The sequence below is a fragment of the Pavona decussata genome, unplaced genomic scaffold, assembly GCF_977016875.1.
Source record: "Pavona decussata unplaced genomic scaffold, jaPavDecu1.1 SCAFFOLD_101, whole genome shotgun sequence".
Taxonomy (NCBI): domain Eukaryota; kingdom Metazoa; phylum Cnidaria; class Anthozoa; order Scleractinia; family Agariciidae; genus Pavona; species Pavona decussata.
Window position 1 is genome coordinate 110,364 of NW_028145516.1, and position 19,927 is coordinate 130,290.

Here is a 19,927-nt window from a genome sequence, read left to right on the forward strand (position 1 = left end):
CATGGTTAAAATAAAACAGTTTTTGGTGGTTATTACCCCCGTGGTTAAAATAAAACAGTTTTTGGTTGTTATTACTTCTGTGGTTAAAATAAAAGAGTTTTGGATGGTTATTAGCCCCATGGTTAAATTAAAACAGTTTTTGGTGGTTATTACTCTCGTGGTTAAAATAAAACAGTTTTTGATGGTTATTACCCCCGTGGTTAAAATAAAACAGTTCTTGGTGGTTATTACTCCCATGGTTAAAATAAAACAGTTTTTGATGGGTATTACCCCCGTGGTTAAAATAAAACAGTTTTTGGTTGTTATTACTTCTGTGGTTAAAATAAAAGAGTTTTGGATGGTTATTAGCCCCATGGTTAAATTAAAACAGTTTTTGGTGGTTAGTAGCGCCGTGGTTAAAATAAAACAGTTTTTGGTGGTTATAAGTTCCGTGGTTAAAATAAAACAGTTTTTGGTGGTTATAAGTTCTGTTGTTAAAATAAAACAGTTTTTGGTGGTTATTAGCCCCGTGGTTAAAATAAAACAGTTTTTGGTGGTTATTAGTTCCATGGTTAAAATAAAACAGTTTTTGATGGTTCTTAGTTCCGTGGTTAAAATAAAACAGTGTTTTGTGGTTATTAGCCTAGTGGTTAAAATAAAACAGTTTTTGGTGGTTATTAGCGCCGTGGTTAAAATAAAACAGTTTTTGGTGGTTATTAGCCCCGTGGTTAAAATAAAACAGTTTATGGTGGTTATTAGCCCCGTGGTTAAAATAAAATAGTTTTTGGTGGTTATTAGTTCTGTGGTTAAAATAAAACAGTTTTTAATGGTTATTAGTTCCGTGGGTAGAATAAAACAGTTTTTGGTGGTTATTAGTTCCATGGTTAAAATAAAACAGTTTTTGGTGGTTATTAGTTCCATGGTTAAAATAAAACAGTTTTTGGTGGTGATTAGTTCCGTGGGTAAAATAAAACAGTTTTTGGTGGTTATTAGTTCCATGGTTAAAATAAAACAGTTTTTGGTGGTTATTAGTTCCGTGGTTAAAAAAAAACAGTTTTTGGTGGTTATTAGTTCCGTGGTTAAAATAAAACAGTTTTTGCTGGTTATTAGCCCCATGGTTAAAATAAAACAGTTTTTGTGGTTATTAGTTCCGTGGGTAAAATAAAACAGTTTTTGGTGGTTATTAGTTCTGTGGGTAAAATAAAACAGTTTTTGGTGGTTATTAGTTCCATGGTTAAAATAAACCAGTTTTTGGTGGTTATTAGCCCCGTGGTTAAAATACAACAGTTTTTGGTGGTTATTAGTTCCGTGGTTGAAATAAAACAGTGTTTGGTGGTTATTAGCCCCGTGGTTAAAATAAAACAGTTTTTGGTGGTTATTAGTTCCGTCGTTAAAATAAAACAGTTTTTGGTGGTTATTAGCCCCGTGGTTAAAATAAAACAGTTTTTGGTGGTTATTAGTTCCGTGGTTAAAATAAAACAGTTTTTGTTGGTTATTAGCCCCGTGGTTAAAATAAAACAGTTTTTGGTGGTTATTAGTTCCATGGTTAAAATAAAACAGTTTTTGGTGCTTATTAGCCCCTGAGTTAAAATAAAACAGTTTTTGGTGGTTATTAGCGCCGTGGTTAAAATAAAACAGTTTTTGGTGGTTATTAGTTCCGTGGTTAAAATAAAACAGTTTTTGGTGGTTATTAGCCCCATGGTTAAAATCAAACAGTTTTTGGTGGTTATTAGTTCCGTGGGTAAAATAAAACAGTTTTTGGTGGTTATTAGCCCCGTGGTTAAAATAAAACAGTTTTTGGTGGTTATTAGTTCCATGGTTAAAATAAACCAGTTTTTGGTGGTTATTAGCCCCGTGGTTAAAATAAAACAGTTTTTGGTGGTTATTAGTTCCGTGGTTAAAATAAAACAGTTTTTGTGGTTATTAGTTCCGTGGGTAAAATAAAACAGTTTTTGGTGGTTATTAGTTCTGTGGGTAAAATAAAAAAGTTTTTGGTGGTTATTAGTTTCATGGTTAAAATAAAACAGTTTTTGGTGGTTATGAGCCCCGTGGTTAAAATAAAACAGTTTTTGGTGGTTATTAGTTCCGTGGTTAAAATAAAACAGTTTTTGGTGGGTATTAGTTTCATGGTTAAAATAAAACAGTTTTTGGTGGTTATTAGGCCCATGGTTAAAATAAAACAGTTTTTGGTGGTTATTAGCCCCATGGTTAAAATCAAACAGTTTTTGGTGGTTATTAGTTCCATAGGTAAAATAAAACAGTTTTTGGTGGTTATTAGTTCCGTGGTTAACATAAAACAGTTTTTGGTGGTTATTAGTTCCGTGGTTAAAATAAAACAGTTTTTGGTGGGTATTAGTTCCATGGTTAAAATAAAACAGTTTTTGGTGGTTATTAGGCCCATGGTTAAAATAAAACAGTTTTTGGTGGTTATTAGTTCCGTGCTTGAAATAAAACAGTGTTTGGTGGTTATTAGCCCCGTGGTTAAAATAAAACAGTTTTTGGTGGTTATTAGTTCCGTCGTTAAAATAAAACAGTTTTTGGTGGTTATTAGCCCCGTGGTTAAAATAACACAGTTTGTGGTGGTTATTAGTTCCGTCGTTAAAATAAAACAGTTTTTGTTGGTTATTAGCCCCGTGGTTAAAATAAAACAGTTTTTGGTGGTTATTAGTTCCATGGTTAAAATAAAACAGTTTTTGGTGCTTATTAGCCCCTGAGTTAAAATAAAACAGTTTTTGGTGGTTATTAGCCCCGTGGTTAAAATAAAACAGTTTTTGGTGGTTATTAGTTCCGTGGTTAAAATAAAACAGTTTTTGTGGTTATTAGTTCCCTGGGTAAAATAAAACAGTTTTTGGTGGTTATTAGTTCCGTGGGTAAAATAAAACAGTTTTTGGTGGTTATTAGTTCCGTGGGAAAAATAACACAGTTTTTGGTGGTTATTAGTTCCATGGTTAAAATAAAACAGTTTTTGGTGGTTATTAGTTCCGTGGTTAAAATAAAACAGTTTTTGGTGGGTATTAGTTTCATGGTTAAAATAAAACAATTTTTGGTGGTTATTAGGCCCATGGTTAAAATAAAACAGTTTTTGGTGGTTATTAGCCCCATGGTTAAAATCAAACAGTTTTTGGTGGTTATTAGTTCCATAGGTAAAATAAAACAGTTTTTGGTGGTTCTTAGTTCCGTGGGTAAAATAAAACAGTTTTTGGTGGTTATTAGTTCCGTGGGTAAAATAAAACAGTTTTTGGTGGTTATTAGTTCCGTGGGAAAAATAACACAGTTTTTGGTGGTTATTAGTTCCAAGGTTAAAATAAAACAGTTTTTGGTGGTTATTAGTTCCGTGGGTAAAATAAAACAGTTTTTGGTGGTTATTAGTTCTGTGGGTAAAATAAAACAGTTTTTGGTGGTTATTAGTTCCGTGGTTAAAATTAAACAGTGTTTTGTGGTTATTAGCCTAGTGGTTAAAATAAAAGAGTTTTTGGTGGTTATTAGCGCCGTGGTTAAAATAAAACAGTTTTTGGTGGTTATTAGGTCCTTGGTTAAAATAAAACAGTTTTTGGTGGTTATAAGTTCTGTTGTTAAAATAAAACAGTTTTTGGTGGTTATTAGCCCCGTGGTTAAAATAAAACAGTTTTTGGTGGTTATTAGCCCCGTGGTTAAAATAAAACAGTTTTTGGTGGTTATTAGTTCCGTGGTTAAAGTAAAACAGTTTTTGATGGTTATTAGCCCCATGGTTAAAATAAAACAGTTTTTGGTGGTTATTAGCCCCATGGTTAAAATAAAACAGTTTTTGGTGGTTATTAGTTCCGTGGTTAAAATAAAACAGTGTTTTGTGGTTATTAGCCTAGTGGTTAAAATAAAACAGTTTTTGGTGGTTATTAGCGCCGTGGTTAAGATAGAACCGTTTTTGGTGGTTATTAGCCCCGTGGTTAAAATAAAACAGTTTTTGGTTGTTATTAGTTCTGTGGTTAACATAAAACAGTTTTTGGTGGTTATTACTTCCGTGGTTCAAATATAACAGTTTTTGATGGTTATTAGTTCCGTGGTTAAAATAAAACAGTTTTTGGTGGTTATTACCCTTGTGGTTAAAATAAAACAGTTTTTGGTGGTTATTACTCTTGTGGTTAAAATAAAACAGTTTTTGATGGTTATTACCCCCGTGGTTAAAATAAAACAGTTCTTGGTGGTTATTACTCCCATGGTTAAAATAAAACAGTTTTTGGTGGTTATTACCCCCGTGGTTAAAATAAAACAGTTTTTGGTTGTTATTACTTCTGTGGTTAAAATAAAAGAGATTTGGATGGTTATTAGCCCCATGGTTAAATTAAAACAGTTTTTGGTGGTTATTACTCTCGTGGTTAAAATAAAACAGTTTTTGATGGTTATTACCCCCGTGGTTAAAATAAAACAGTTCTTGGTGGTTATTACTCCCATGGTTAAAATAAAACAGTTTTTGATGGGTATTACCCCCGTGGTTAAAATAAAACAGTTTTTGGTTGTTATTACTTCTGTGGTTAAAATAAAAGAGTTTTGGATGGTTATTAGCCCCATGGTTAAATTAAAACAGTTTTTGGTGGTTAGTAGCGCCGTGGTTAAAATAAAACAGTTTTTGGTGGTTATAAGTTCCGTGGTTAAAATAAAACAGTTTTTGGTGGTTATAAGTTCTGTTGTTAAAATAAAACAGTTTTTGGTGGTTATTAGCCCCGTGGTTAAAATAAAACAGTTTTTGGTGGTTATTAGTTCCATGGTTAAAATAAAACAGTTTTTGATGGTTATTAGTTCCGTGGTTAAAATAAAACAGTGTTTTGTGGTTATTAGCCTAGTGGTTAAAATAAAACAGTTTTTGGTGGTTATTAGCGCCGTGGTTAAAATAAAACAGTTTTTGGTGGTTATTAGCCCCGTGGTTAAAATAAAACAGTTTATGGTGGTTATTAGCCCCGTGGTTAAAATAAAATAGTTTTTGGTGGTTATTAGTTCTGTGGTTAAAATAAAACAGTTTTTAATGGTTATTAGTTCCGTGGGTAGAATAAAACAGTTTTTGGTGGTTATTAGTTCCATGGTTAAAATAAAACAGTTTTTGGTGGTTATTAGTTCCATGGTTAAAATAAAACAGTTTTTGGTGGTGATTAGTTCCGTGGGTAAAATAAAACAGTTTTTGGTGGTTATTAGTTCCATGGTTAAAATAAAACAGTTTTTGGTGGTTATTAGTTCCGTGGTTAAAAAAAAACAGTTTTTGGTGGTTATTAGTTCCGTGGTTAAAATAAAACAGTTTTTGCTGGTTATTAGCCCCATGGTTAAAATAAAACAGTTTTTGTGGTTATTAGTTCCGTGGGTAAAATAAAACAGTTTTTGGTGGTTATTAGTTCTGTGGGTAAAATAAAACAGTTTTTGGTGGTTATTAGTTCCATGGTTAAAATAAACCAGTTTTTGGTGGTTATTAGCCCCGTGGTTAAAATACAACAGTTTTTGGTGGTTATTAGTTCCGTGGTTAAAATAAAACAGTTTTTGTGGTTATTAGTTCCGTGGGTAAAATAAAACAGTTTTTGGTGGTTATTAGTTCTGTGGGTAAAATAAAAAAGTTTTTGGTGGTTATTAGTTTCATGGTTAAAATAAAACAGTTTTTGGTGGTTATTAGCCCCGTGGTTAAAATAAAACAGTTTTTGGTGGTTATTAGTTCCGTGGTTAAAATAAAACAGTTTTTGGTGGGTATTAGTTTCATGGTTAAAATAAAACAGTTTTTGGTGGTTATTAGGCCCATGGTTAAAATAAAACAGTTTTTGGTGGTTATTAGCCCCATGGTTAAAATCAAACAGTTTTTGGTGGTTATTAGTTCCATAGGTAAAATAAAACAGTTTTTGGTGGTTATTAGTTCCGTGGGTAAAATAAAACAGTTTTTGGTGGTTATTAGTTCCGTGGGTAAAATAAAACAGTTTTTGGTGGTTATTAGTTCCGTGGGAAAAATAACACAGTTTTTGGTGGTTATTAGTTCCATGGTTAAAATAAAACAGTTTTTGGTGGTTATTAGTTCCGTGGGTAAAATAAAACAGTTTTTGGTGGTTATTAGTTCTGTGGGTAAAATAAAACAGTTTTTGGTGGTTATTAGTTCCGTGGTTCAAATAAAACAGTTTTTGATGGTTATTAGTTCCGTGGTTAAAATAAAACAGTTTTTGGTGGTTATTAGCCCCGTGGTTAAAATGAAATAGTTTTTGGTGGTTATTAGTTCTGTGGTTAAAATAAAACAGTTTTTGGTGGTTATTAGTTCCGTGGTTAAAATAAAACAGTTTTTGGTGGTTATAAGTTCCGTGGTTAAAATACAGCAGTTTTTGGTGGTTATTAGCCTCGTGGTTAACATAAAACAGTTTTTGGTGGTTATTAGTTCCGTGGGTAAAATAAAACAGTTTTTGGTGGTTATTAGTTCCGTGGTTCAAATAAAACAGTTTTTGATGGTTATTAGTTCCGTGGTTAAAATAAAACAGTTTTTGGTGGTTATTAGCGCCGTGGTTAAAATAAAACAGTTTTTGGTGGTTATTAGCCCCGTGGTTAAATTAAAACAGTTTTTGGTGGTTAGAAGCATCGTGGTTAAAATAAAACAGTTTTTGGTGGTTATTACCCTTGTGGTTAAAATAAGACAGTTTTTGGTGGTTATTACTCTCGTGGTTAAAATAAAACAGTTTTTGATGGTTATTACCCCCGTGGTTAAAATAAAACAGTTCTTGGTGGTTATTACTCCCGTGGTTAAAATAAAACAGTTTTTGGTGGTTATTACCCCCGTGGTTAAAATAAAACAGTTTTATATGGTTATTACCCCCGTGGTTAAAATAAAACAGTTTTTGGTGGTTATTACTTCTGTGGTTAAAATAAAAGAGTTTTGGGTGGTAATTCCTCCCGTGGTTAAAATAAAACAGTTTTTGTTGGTTATAACCCCCGTGGTTAAAAGAAAACAGTTTTTGGTGGTTATAACCCCCGTGGTTAAAAGAAAACAGTTTTTGGTGGTGGTTACCCCGTGATTAAAATAAAACAGTTTTAGGTGGTTATTACTCCCTTGGTTTAAATAAAATAGAGTTTGGTGGTTATTACTCCCATGGTTAAATTAAAACAGTTTTAGGTGGTTATCAGCCCCCTGGTTAAAATAAAACAGTTTTTGATGGTTATTAGTTCCGTGGTTAAAATAAAACAGTGTTTTGTGGTTATTAGCCTAGTGGTTAAAATAAAACAGTTTTTGATGGTTATTAGCGCCATGGTTAAAATAAAACAGTTTTTGGTGGTTATTAGTGCCGTGGTTAAAATAAAACAGTTTTTGGTGGTTATAAGTTCTCTGGTTAAAATAAAACAGTTTTTAGTGGTTATTAGCCCCGTGGTTAAAATAAAACAGTTTTTGGTGGTTATTAGCCCCGTGGTTAAAATAAAACAGTTTTTGGTGGTTATTAGTTCTGTGGTTAAAATAAAACAGTTTTTGGTGGTTATTAGCGCCGCAGTTAAAATAAAACTTTTTTTGGTGGTTATTAGCCCCGTGGTTAAATTAAAACAGTTTTTGGTGGTTAGAAGCATCGTGGTTAAAATAAAACAGTTTTTGGTGGTTATTACCCTTGTGGTTAAAATAAAACAGTTTTTGGTGGTTATTACTCTCGTGGTTAAAATAAAACAGTTTTTGATGGTTATTACCCCCGTGGTTAAAATAAAACAGTTTTTGGTGGTTATTACTCCCGTGGTTAAAATAAAACAGTTTTTGGTGGTTATTACCCCCGTGGTTAAAATAAAACAGTTTTTGATGGTTATTACCCCCGTGGTTAAAATAAAACAGTTCTTGGTGGTTATTACTCCCTTGGTTAAAATAAAACAGTTTTTGGTGGTTATTACTCCTGTGGTTAAAATAAAACAGTTTTTGGTGGTTATTACCCCCGTGGTTAAAATAAAACAGTTTTTGATGGTTATTACCCCCGTGGTTAAAATAAAACAGTTCTTGGTGGTTATTACTGCCGTGGTTAAAATAAAACAGTTTTTGGTGGTTATTACCCCCGTTGTTAAAATAAAACAGTTTTTGATGGTTATTACCCCCGTGGTTAAAATAAAACAGTTTTTGGTTGTTATTACTTCTGTGGTTAAAATAAAAGAGTTTTGGGTGGTTATTAGCCCCATGGTTAAAATAAAACAGTTTTTGGTGGTTATTAGTTCCGTGGTTAAAATAAAACAGTTTTTGATGGTTATTAGTTCCGTGGTTAAAATAAAACAGTTTTTTGTGGTTATTAGCCTAGTGGTTAAAATAAAACAGTTTTTGGTGGTTATTAGCGCCGTGGTTAAAATAAAACAGTTTTTGGTGGTTATTAGTTCCGTGGTTAAAATAAAACAGTTTTTGGTGGTTATAAGTTCCGTGGTTAAAATAAAACAGTTTTTGGTGGTTATTAGCCCCGTGGTTAAAATAAAACAGTTTATGGTGGTTATTAGCCCCGTGGTTAAAATGAAATAGTTTTTGGTGGTTATTAGTTCTGTGGTTAAAATAAAACAGTTTTTGGTGGTTATTAGTTCCGTGGTTAAAATAAAACAGTTTTTGGTGGTTATAAGTTCCGTGGTTAAAATACAGCAGTTTTTGGTGGTTATTAGCCTCGTGGTTAACATAAAACAGTTTTTGGTGGTTATTAGTTCCGTGGGTAAAATAAAACAGTTTTTGGTGGTTATTAGTTCCGTGGTTCAAATAAAACAGTTTTTGATGGTTATTAGTTCCGTGGTTAAAATAAAACAGTTTTTGGTGGTTATTAGCGCCGTGGTTAAAATAAAACAGTTTTTGGTGGTTATTAGCCCCGTGGTTAAATTAAAACAGTTTTTGGTGGTTAGAAGCATCGTGGTTAAAATAAAACAGTTTTTGGTGGTTATTACCCTTGTGGTTAAAATAAGACAGTTTTTGGTGGTTATTACTCTCGTGGTTAAAATAAAACAGTTTTTGATGGTTATTACCCCCGTGGTTAAAATAAAACAGTTCTTGGTGGTTATTACTCCCGTGGTTAAAATAAAACAGTTTTTGGTGGTTATTACCCCCGTGGTTAAAATAAAACAGTTTTATATGGTTATTACCCCCGTGGTTAAAATAAAACAGTTTTTGGTGGTTATTACTTCTGTGGTTAAAATAAAAGAGTTTTGGGTGGTAATTCCTCCCGTGGTTAAAATAAAACAGTTTTTGTTGGTTATAACCCCCGTGGTTAAAAGAAAACAGTTTTTGGTGGTTATAACCCCCGTGGTTAAAAGAAAACAGTTTTTGGTGGTGGTTACCCCGTGATTAAAATAAAACAGTTTTAGGTGGTTATTACTCCCTTGGTTTAAATAAAATAGAGTTTGGTGGTTATTACTCCCATGGTTAAATTAAAACAGTTTTAGGTGGTTATCAGCCCCCTGGTTAAAATAAAACAGTTTTTGATGGTTATTAGTTCCGTGGTTAAAATAAAACAGTGTTTTGTGGTTATTAGCCTAGTGGTTAAAATAAAGCAGTTTTTGATGGTTATTAGCGCCATGGTTAAAATAAAACAGTTTTTGGTGGTTATTAGTGCCGTGGTTAAAATAAAACAGTTTTTGGTGGTTATAAGTTCTCTGGTTAAAATAAAACAGTTTTTAGTGGTTATTAGCCCCGTGGTTAAAATAAAACAGTTTTTGGTGGTTATTAGCCCCGTGGTTAAAATAAAACAGTTTTTGGTGGTTATTAGTTCTGTGGTTAAAATAAAACAGTTTTTGGTGGTTATTAGTTCCCTGGTTCAAATAAAACAGTTTTTGATGGTTATTAGTTCCGTGGTTAAAATAAAACAGTTTTTGGTGGTTATTAGCGCCGCGGTTAAAATAAAACTTTTTTTGGTGGTTATTAGCCCCGTGGTTAAATTAAAACAGTTTTTGGTGGTTAGAAGCATCGTGGTTAAAATAAAACAGTTTTTGGTGGTTATTACCCTTGTGGTTAAAATAAAACAGTTTTTGGTGGTTATTACTCTCGTGGTTAAAATAAAACAGTTTTTGATGGTTATTACCCCCGTGGTTAAAATAAAACAGTTTTTGGTGGTTATTACTCCCGTGGTTAAAATAAAACAGTTTTTGGTGGTTATTACCCCCGTGGTTAAAATAAAACAGTTTTTGATGGTTATTACCCCCGTGGTTAAAATAAAACAGTTCTTGGTGGTTATTACTCCCTTGGTTAAAATAAAACAGTTTTTGGTGGTTATTACTCCTGTGGTTAAAATAAAACAGTTTTTGGTGGTTATTACCCCCGTGGTTAAAATAAAACAGTTTTTGATGGTTATTACCCCCGTGGTTAAATTAAAACAGTTCTTGGTGGTTATTACTGCCGTGGTTAAAATAAAACAGTTTTTGGTGGTTATTACCCCCGTTGTTAAAATAAAACAGTTTTTGATGGTTATTACCCCCGTGGTTAAAATAAAACAGTTTTTGGTTGTTATTACTTCTGTGGTTAAAATAAAAGAGTTTTGGGTGGTTATTAGCCCCATGGTTAAAATAAAACAGTTTTTGGTGGTTATTAGTTCCGTGGTTAAAATAAAACAGTTTTTGATGGTTATTAGTTCCGTGGTTAAAATAAAACAGTGTTTTGTGGTTATTAGCCTAGTGGTTAAAATAAAACAGTTTTTGGTGGTTATTAGCGCCGTGGTTAAAATAAAACAGTTTTTGGTGGTTATTAGTTCCGTGGTTAAAATAAAACAGTTTTTGGTGGTTATAAGTTCTGTGGTTAAAATAAAACAGTTTTTGGTGGTTATTAGCCCCGTGGTTAAAATAAAACAGTTTATGGTGGTTATTAGCCCCGTGGTTAAAATGAAATAGTTTTTGGTGGTTATTAGTTCTGTGGTTAAAATAAAACAGTTTTTGGTGGTTATTAGTTCCGTGGTTAAAATAAAACAGTTTTTGGTGGTTATAAGTTCCGTGGTTAAAATAAAACAGTTTTTGGTGGTGATTAGCCTCGTGGTTAACATAAAACAGTTTTTGGTGGTTATTAGTTCCGTGGGTAAAATAAAACAGTTTTTGGTGGTTATTAGTTCCGTGGTTCAAATAAAACAGTTTTTGATGGTTATTAGTTCCGTGGTTAAAATAAAACAGTTTTTGGTGGTTATTAGCGCCGTGGTTAAAATAAAACAGTTTTTGGTGGTTATTAGCCCCGTGGTTAAATGAAAACAGTTTTTGGTGGTTAGAAGCATCGTGGTTAAAATAAAACAGTTTTTGGTGGTTATTAGCCTAGTGGTTAAAATAAAACAGTTTTTGGTGGTTATTAGCGCGGTGGTTAAAATAAAACAGTTTTTTGTGGTTATAAGTTCCGTGGTTAAAATAAAACAGTTTTTGGTGGTTATTAGCCCCGTGGTTTAAATAAAACAGTTTATGGTGGTTATTACCCTTGTGGTTAAAATAAAACAGTTTTTGGTGGTTATTACTCTCATGGTTAAAATAAAACAGTTTTTGATGGTTATTACCCCCGTGGTTAAAATAAAACAGTTCTTGGTGGTTATTACTCCCGTGGTTAAAATAAAACAGTGTTTGGTGGTTATTACCCCCGTGGTTAAAATAAAACAGTTTTTGATGGTGATTACCCCCGTGGTTAAAATAAAACAGTTTTTTGTTGTTATTACTTCTGTGGTTAAAATAAAAGAGTTTTGGGTGGTTATTACTCCCGTGGTTAAAATAAAACAGTTTTTGGTGGATATTAGTTCCGTGGTTAAAATAAAACAGTTTTTGTTGGTTATAACCCCATTGTTAAAAGAAAACAGTTTTTGGTGGTGGTTACCCCCGTGGTTAAAATAAAACAGTTTTAGGTGGTTATTACTCCCTTGGTTAACCCCTTAAGCACCAGCCGTTTCCAGAGGTTTTCCAAAATTCAGCAAAATTGGCAAAGTGGTTATTTCCTAACCCATGTGCAGTAAAAATACATAACTTACAGGGCAAAAAAAACAACACCCCTTTTGGTCTAAGATAGTTAAAATTATTAATTATGGAATAAAATACACTAGTTGCCAATTAAAGATTTTTCAAAAAACAAACTTGAAGGTAAAAATTTCCGAAATTTCGATGTAATTTGATCCGCGCGTCACATGGGCGAAATTGGATCCGTCTCGAGAGCATGTGTTTGTTTACGCAAGATTACACAGTTGTCACGTTTTCTCAATGAAAATAGAAAGAAAAACACACAGAAAGCTTTCCTAAATGAAAAATTTATTCAGAAAAGTCTTTGTTTACGCCTTAGAAAGAAACGCGTATAATTATAAATGCAAGACGAGCGACGCGCAAGCGATTTGAAGGAACAACAAGTCCAATTCGAAGCGAATTTATCGACCTGTGCGGGGCACGTTTCTCAATAATTTCGCAAAAACTGTTCAGAATACAAAGAATCGGTCAATTAGAATAGTATTTCAGTACAAATTCACAATCAAACCTGTATTTTTTTGGCTGTTGAATTCCCAGAAGTAGTCTAAAATTTCGCAGAAAGTCCGTGGCCTGAATAATGATTTGAGCTCTCCGCTCGCTCGTCGCCTGGATAAAACAACAATTCGTACTCGAAGCGCAATTTCTTCCCCGTTATTTCTCGGATTTTCGCTGTCGAAACTGTTGAGTATTCCTTAGCAGTTCTTCTTTCGATTTACCATTTCGAAAAGGTGTGTTTTCCTTCGGAAAACGCGAAAATCGGCGACTAAAAATTTAGCCGCGCGGCCCACGAGGCAACAAAAATTGAAATCGGACACCAATTCCTAAAGATAAAAAGCTCTTTTGTCTGGGCCCCCCTAAGACCTAAAAATATATGCGCAGTAGGTGGATTCTGATTGGTCAGTCCTTTCTGAAGACAATGAGAACAATAGGGGACAAAAAATTCCCTTCTAGGGGAGGTAGGCTCAAATCGTGGAGTGCGCGCAGATGAGGCCAAAATCACGGCCGGTTTTGGCCGGCACGGTGCGTTATGGGTTAAAATAAAATAGAGTTTGGTGGTTATGACTCCCATGGTTAAATTAAAACAGTTTTAGGTGGTTATCAGCCCCCTGGTTAAAATAAAACAGTTTTTGATGGTTATTAGTTCCGTGGTTAAAATAAAACAGTGTTTTGTGGTTATTAGCCTAGTGGTTAAAATAAAACAGTTTTTGGTGGTTATTAGCGCCGTGGTTAAAATAAAACAGTTTTTGGTGGTTATTAGTTCCGTGGTTAAAATAAAACAGTTTTTCGTGGTTATAAGTTCTGTGGTTAAAATAAAACAGTTTTTGGTGGTTATTAGCCCCGTGGTTAAAATAAAACAGTTTTTGGTGGTTATTAGCCCCGTGGTTAAAATAAAACAGTTTTTGGTGGTTATTAGTTCTGTGGTTAAAATAAAACAGTTTTTGGTGGTTATTAGTTCCGTGGTTCAAATAAAACAGTTTTTGATGGTTATTAGTTCCGTGGTTAAAATAAAACAGTTTTTGGTGGTTATTAGCGCCGTGGTTAAAATAAAACAGTTTTTGGTGGTTATTAGCCCCGTGGTTAAATTAAAACAGTTTTTGGTGGTTAGAAGCATCGTGGTTAAAATAACACAGTTTTTGGTGGTTATTACCCTTGTGGTTAAAATAAAACAGTTTTTGGTGGTTATTACTCTCGTGGTTAAAATAAAACAGTTTTTGATGGTTACTACCCCCGTGGTTAAAATAAAACAGTTCTTGGTGGTTATTACTCCCGTGGTTAAAATAAAACAGTTTTTAGTGGTTATTACCCCCGTGGTTAAAATAAAACAGTTTTTGGTTGTTATTACTTCTGTAGTTAAAATAAAAGAGTTTTGGGTGGTTATTAGCCCCATGGTTAAAATAAAACAGTTTTTGGTGGTTATTAGTTCCGTGATTAAAATAAAACAGTTTTTGATGGTTATTAGTTCCGTGGTTAAAATAAAACAGTGTTTTGTGGTTATTAGCCTAGTGGTTAAAATAAAACAGTTTTTGGTGGTTATTAGTTCCGTGGTTAAAATAAAACAGTTTTTGATGGTTATTAGTTCCGTGGTTAAAATAAAACAGTTTTTGGTGGTTATAAGTTCCGTGGTTAAAATAAAACAGTTTTTGGTGGTTATTAGCCCCGTGGTTAAAATAAAACAGTTTATGGTGGTTATTAGCCCCGTGGTTAGAATAAAATAGTTTTTAGTGGTTATTAGTTCTGTGGTTAAAATAAAACAGTTTTTGGTGGTTATTAGTTCCGTGGTTAAAATAAAACAGTTTTTGGTGGTTATTAGTTCCGTGGTTAAAATAAAACAGTTTTTGATGGTTATTAGTTCCGTGGTTAAAATAAAACAGTTTTTGTGGTTATAAGTTCCGTGGTTAAAATAAAACAGTTTTTGGTGGTTATTAGCCTCGTGGTTAAAATAAAACAGTTTTTGGTGGTTATTAGTTCCGTGGTTAAAATAAAACAGTTTTTGGTGGTTATTAGTTCCGTGGTTCAAATAAAACAGTTTTTGATGGTTATTAGTTCCGTGGTTAAAATAAAACAGTTTGTGGTTAAAATAAAACAGTTTTTGGTGGTTATTAGCGCCGTGGTTAAAATAAAACAGTTTTTGGTGGTTATTAGCCCCGTGGTTAAATTAAAACAGTTTTTGGTGGTTAGAAGCATCGTGGTTAAAATAAAACAGTTTTTGGTGGTTATTACCCTTGTGGTTAAAATAAAACAGTTTTTGGTGGTTATTACTCTCGTGGTTAAAATAAAACAGTTCTTGGTGGTTATTACTCCCGTGGTTAAAATAAAACAGTTTTTGGTGGTTATTACCCCCGTGGTTAAAATAAAACAGTTTTTGATGGTTATTACCCCCGTGGTTAAAATAAAACAGTTTTTGGTTGTTATTACTTCTGTGGTTAAAATAAAAGAGTTTTGGGTGGTTATTACTCCCGTGGTTAAAATAAAACAGTTTTTGGTGGTTATTAGTTCCGTGGTTAAAATAAAACAGTTTTTGTTGGTTATAACCCCCGTGGTTAAAAGAAAACAGTTTTTGGTGGTGGTTACCCCCGTGGTTAAAATAAAACAGTTTTAGGTGGTGATTACTCCCTTGGTTAAAATAAAATAGAATTTGGTGGTTATTACTCCCATGGTTAAATTAAAACAGTTTTAGGTGGTTATCAGCCCCCTGGTTAAAATAAAACAGTTTTTGGTGGTTATAACCCCCGTGGTTAAAATCAAGCAGTTTTTGGTGGTTATTACTCCCGTGGTTAAAATAAAACAGTTTTTGGTGGTTATTAGCCCCGTGGTTAAAATAAAACAGTTTTTGGTGGTTATTACCCCCGTGGTTAAAATAAAACAGTTTTTTTTGGTTATTAGCCCCGTGGTTAAAATTAAACAGTTTTTGGTGGTTTTCACCCCCGTGGTTAAAATAAAACAGTTTTTGGTGGTTATTAGCCTTTTAGTGAAAATAAAACAGTTTTGGGTGGTTATTAGCCCAGTGGTTAAAATAAAACATTTGTTGGTGGTTTCTCTTCTTTTTACTTTAAAACCAAAAAAATGGTTTTTTTTACGTTGATGTGGTGACAGGTTTATTATTATAATGGTGGAATTTTGAGGTCTTGCTCTTCTAACTCTTTAGTGGTATTTTGCTATTTGTAGCCAACATGGAACGTTCTAACCTTTATCTGAAGCTGTTCAAGCTTGTGTTTGGTTCAGTATCTCTCTTTGCATCAGAAAATGAACAAATGTTGAAGGTAGGGTGGCTACTGTAAGTGTTTAAATTATACTTTTAGGACACGGTATAGATCCCGGAGATGAGCAGACAATGAAAAACTGGAAAATCTTGGAACACTTTAAGGAAGGATTTGGAATGTAAAGGCATGGGTGTTTTCCTATACAATCTTGAAGGAATAGTACTATTATAAATTCATGTAAACGTGTACTCATTATTAAGTGCATTTTTCTCTTTCAAGCAAACAAATCCTTTCTGTTCCCTGAACTTAGATGTCCTTATGGATAAAACCTTGCTTCACACGGTGTTATCTAAGAATACCGTAGTCTAGGATTTTTGTTTTGTTTTACAGTCTTTCTTTTACGTTTCAGCCTCATCTACATGAGATTGTAAATCGTTCCATGGAGCTTGCCTGCACATCCAAGGAGCCATATAATTACTTCTTACTGCTAAGGGCACTTTTCAGGTCCATTGGAGGAGGTAAGGCCTACAAAAGTGCATCACATTGTCCTCAAATGATCCAGTTTCTGTCCAGAAGGGTGTCCTTGGGCCCCATGGATGCACCCTCATTTTGAAAAAAAATTATTCAGTGATTACACTGTAGATTAGCTATCTATGACAACTTTTGCTATAAACTTGGGCATGTAAAGCAATCGGCCACTTAATATATACTTGTATATGTATAAATGTTGTAGGTTAAAATGAATCCCAGGTTAAAATGATATCAACCTAGGTTGATTTGTGTTTTCCTTTGTTTCAGACGTACAAATCAACCTAGGTTGAAATCATTTTAACCTACAACATAGATACATGAGGACACTTGTGTTTTCGTATTTGTGTTGTACCAGAAGTACCTTAGGTATTCTTACAAAATTTTGCGAGTAGTAATTTCCGTGACTAAAAAAAAATTGCAAAATTTATTATGCGCGAAAAAACACTGCGGAAATTAAATTTAAACAGGAAAAACCTGTAACTATATCTGTCCTTGAAAACATCTTTCCAGTCTTGTTTTCGACTAGCACTCTTCCTGTGATTCATTGTTTTCTTCAGGTTGTAATTCGGCCAAAACCTTTTTAATACAGTCGTCAAAGCTTCCATTTGTAGGCTCCTTGTAGTTAGATTGAACCAGACCTTTGTATCTTTCCAGTATTTCCTTATCCTTTGTGACAAGTGCCCTCAGCTCAGAGTTTACAAAAATAAAACGCTGTCAAAATCACAAAATTAAGCACACTTTTGCTCTTTAATTTTCTTGCAATCGCAAAAATTGATACTCGCAAAATTCAGCTTCCGTACGTGCAAAAATTAGTAAGAATAACTTATTAGGTAGTACAAGTACATAATTACACAGCCAGGTTGTGAGTACTAAGAGCACCATTTTGTAATGCAGTTCTCAGAATATTTCTTTTTTTCTCTTATTTATAGGAAGTCATGATTTGCTGTATCAAGAGTTTTTGCCTCTCTTACCAAATCTTCTCCAAGGTTAGTCTCAATTTAGTTAGTCTCAAAGAGCTCATTAGCTGTGGAGAAACCAGCCTTTTTTTGATGAACAAACAAGTTGTCATTTCTTATGAAACTTGTCCTGAATGATTATAACAAATTTACATGTAATTTTATTATGGTGTGTTTGCTTTCTAAGGTCTCAACAACCTGCAGAGTGGGATCCATCGTCAATACATGAAAGACCTGTTTGTTGAGCTCTGTCTTACAGTGCCTGTCAGACTGAGGTATAGAACGATATTATTAACCATTTGAGCCATGATGTCAACTTGCAAATTCTCCTTTCTGATCTCCATTATATTTCTTTACGTACTAGTTGAGAGAATTTGTTTAAACATCAAAACATTTTGTCTTTGTTGATCATGTCCTTTATTCTCATGATCTGAGTGTTCAATCAAGCAGTGATATTGTAAGGAGAAATTTGATGTTGATCACTATTCTATGAGCCTAAAGGGTCAACCTTGGCCTGCTCCATGTAGAAGCCAGAATGCTAGACGCACATCATGACAAATCCTTCAGGAATGTGCAGATACAGATGAACTCAATCCTGTATTAATTCTTCATTAATTTCGTTTTTGTTTATTTTAGTTCCCTGTTACCATATTTACCCATGCTCATGGATCCACTCGTGTCGGCTCTCAATGGATCCCAAACACTTGTCAGTCAGGTACTAATTAAAAAAGCAATAAATATGCGTTATTGACCAAGCGTGAGGTCAAGATGGCTGGATATTGGCCAAGTTCTTTTTTTGCGTTTTTATGGACCTCGACTTCGTCTCGGTCCATAAAAACGCAAAAAAAGAACGAGGCCAATATCCAGCCATCTTGACCGAACAAGCTTGGTCAATAAAGGATTTATTAGATGGCTTTACCATCAAGTTAAAACTACAACAACAAAACAAAACACGACATGAAACTGCTCTACTCGGAAAGAAATTCTTCATAGCCGGCCGGTGCAAGATTTATTTTCAGTGCATTTTTGGATTAGCATGTAATCGTGGAAAACAAGGAATCTTAAATTATCTTAGGGCTCCAAGTTTTATAATGGCTTTAAGGGAGTATACAATTATTGAGAACGAAAAATTTAGATTTTCGCAAGAGCGGGAAAATTTGAATAGAATCCGGCAAACTCGCCATTTTCAGCCGATCGCGCGGTGGCGTAAATAATAAACATTTTTACACAGTTTTCGGCTTCCAATCATTAAACAATAGATTTTGAGATTATATGCAAACATAAGCCGAAAAAAAAAGCGGGTAAATCAGAAAACTGGGCGAAACTTTGATAAGATTTTGTTGTTTACAACAAGCAAGACGTGGCTAAATTAAAAACGTGAGCTTCTTCGGCGAACTTGAGAAAAATACTTTTCTGAACTGCTCTAAACACTTAACGCAACTTCGACTACGCTATGATTTAAATACAGTCATTGCAAACCTAGAGAATTTATCAATTTGGCACTCGACTTGAGACAATAAGTTTTACAAAATCAACTCTATCTAAAATACTACACGCAGAGCAACTCACCGGTTCAACTCACATTCCGTTGTAGCTGAAACAAAATTTTCACTACACCAGAACGATTTCATTCTCTTTCCTTTCCTTTAGGTAAATGTTGAGAGTTTACCGAACTTTTTAGTGAGCATTTTCCCCCAAAACAACGAGAAAATCGAAGAAAACCCGCATTGTTGTTGGGATTAAACTTTCGATGCCAAGCGGACGGGCAACGGGTAATCCAGAGCGGGCAAGATAGCTCCATCTTGCCCGCTCGGGTAGCCAATCACAGCGCAGAATTTGACTCATCTTGCCCGCTCGCGGAGCCAGCCATATAATAAATAATAATTATCGTTGACTTCTTACATTCATTTTAACTCCAATCCATACCCAATTACAGTCAACTCCCTTTATTGCGGACTGCGAGTTAGGGCCCTTATTAGCGAGAGTCTGTAATAGCGGGCATTTATTTCAGTCAAACGTCTGTATTTTATTTTCACTGGGGATTTAGCTGCTGTCTGTATTATCGGGGTGTCCGCAATAGCGAGGTGTCCTCAAGGCAAGAGTTGACTGTAGTACCAAATGTTTTGTTACTTCAGTAATTTCAATGTCCTTTTTATGATCACCACTAGGGCCTACGTACATTAGAGCTGTGTGTGGACAACCTTCAACCCGATTTCTTGTATGACCACATCCAACCTGTAAGGGCAGAACTATTTCAAGTAAGTAACCAGAGGTGTTTAAATCATGAAAAAAAAAATTTGCTTCTTTATCATTTGAAATGCATTTATTTACCTTATGTTAGACTAAAAGTACTGTTTTTAAAAGCCTTCTATTGAACCCTGTGTAGAAATGTCAATCTTAACAGTTTTCCTACAGTTCTGTTTTTTAACAAATGGTTTATTTGTAGGCACTCTGGAAAACCCTTCGCAATCCACATGATAGCATTGCCCATGTTGCGTTTAGGGTTTTGGGCAAGTTTGGTGGTGGCAACAGAAGAATGCTGAAGGAACCTCAAAAGGTTAGTTTTTGGAAAACCTTCAGTTAGTCCTTTCTATTGGTGACCACATGTACAACAGTTAATATTAAAGTTTTGAAATTAAGTATGGTTGTCAGTTTTCAAGTGTAACTGCTATCTCTCAGCTTATTAATAAACACTTGTACCTTATTTGCAACTTTTTGTACACATGGTCCAGGATGTCGTACTATTTATTTCATGACACATTTTCCTTGCTTTTCAGCTGAAGTATAACAATGCTGAAACTTTGGGACCATGCCTGTCAATATGTTACCCAGAAAATACCAACCCAGTTTCACTTCCTGTGACAACGGTAAGCT

At 34.0% G+C, this 19,927-nt stretch overlaps 1 protein-coding gene across 5 annotated transcripts in view; it reads left to right on the plus strand.

Moving 5' to 3' along the window:
- The window catches only part of LOC146472144 (transformation/transcription domain-associated protein-like), a 155,352-nt gene that overhangs the window by 68,827 nt on the left and 66,598 nt on the right, over positions 1-19,927 (plus strand). For all 5 annotated transcript variants that reach the window (XM_085119858.1, XM_085119859.1, XM_085119860.1 and 2 more), the window contains exons 26-33: positions 15,532-15,626; positions 15,976-16,084; positions 17,027-17,083; positions 17,241-17,328; positions 17,690-17,768; positions 19,222-19,311; positions 19,500-19,610; positions 19,831-19,920. In XM_085119858.1, coding sequence (XP_084975984.1) covers positions 15,532-15,626; positions 15,976-16,084; positions 17,027-17,083; positions 17,241-17,328; positions 17,690-17,768; positions 19,222-19,311; positions 19,500-19,610; positions 19,831-19,920 — 719 coding nt within the window. The remainder of the gene's footprint in view (positions 1-15,531; positions 15,627-15,975; positions 16,085-17,026; positions 17,084-17,240; positions 17,329-17,689; positions 17,769-19,221; positions 19,312-19,499; positions 19,611-19,830; positions 19,921-19,927) is intronic.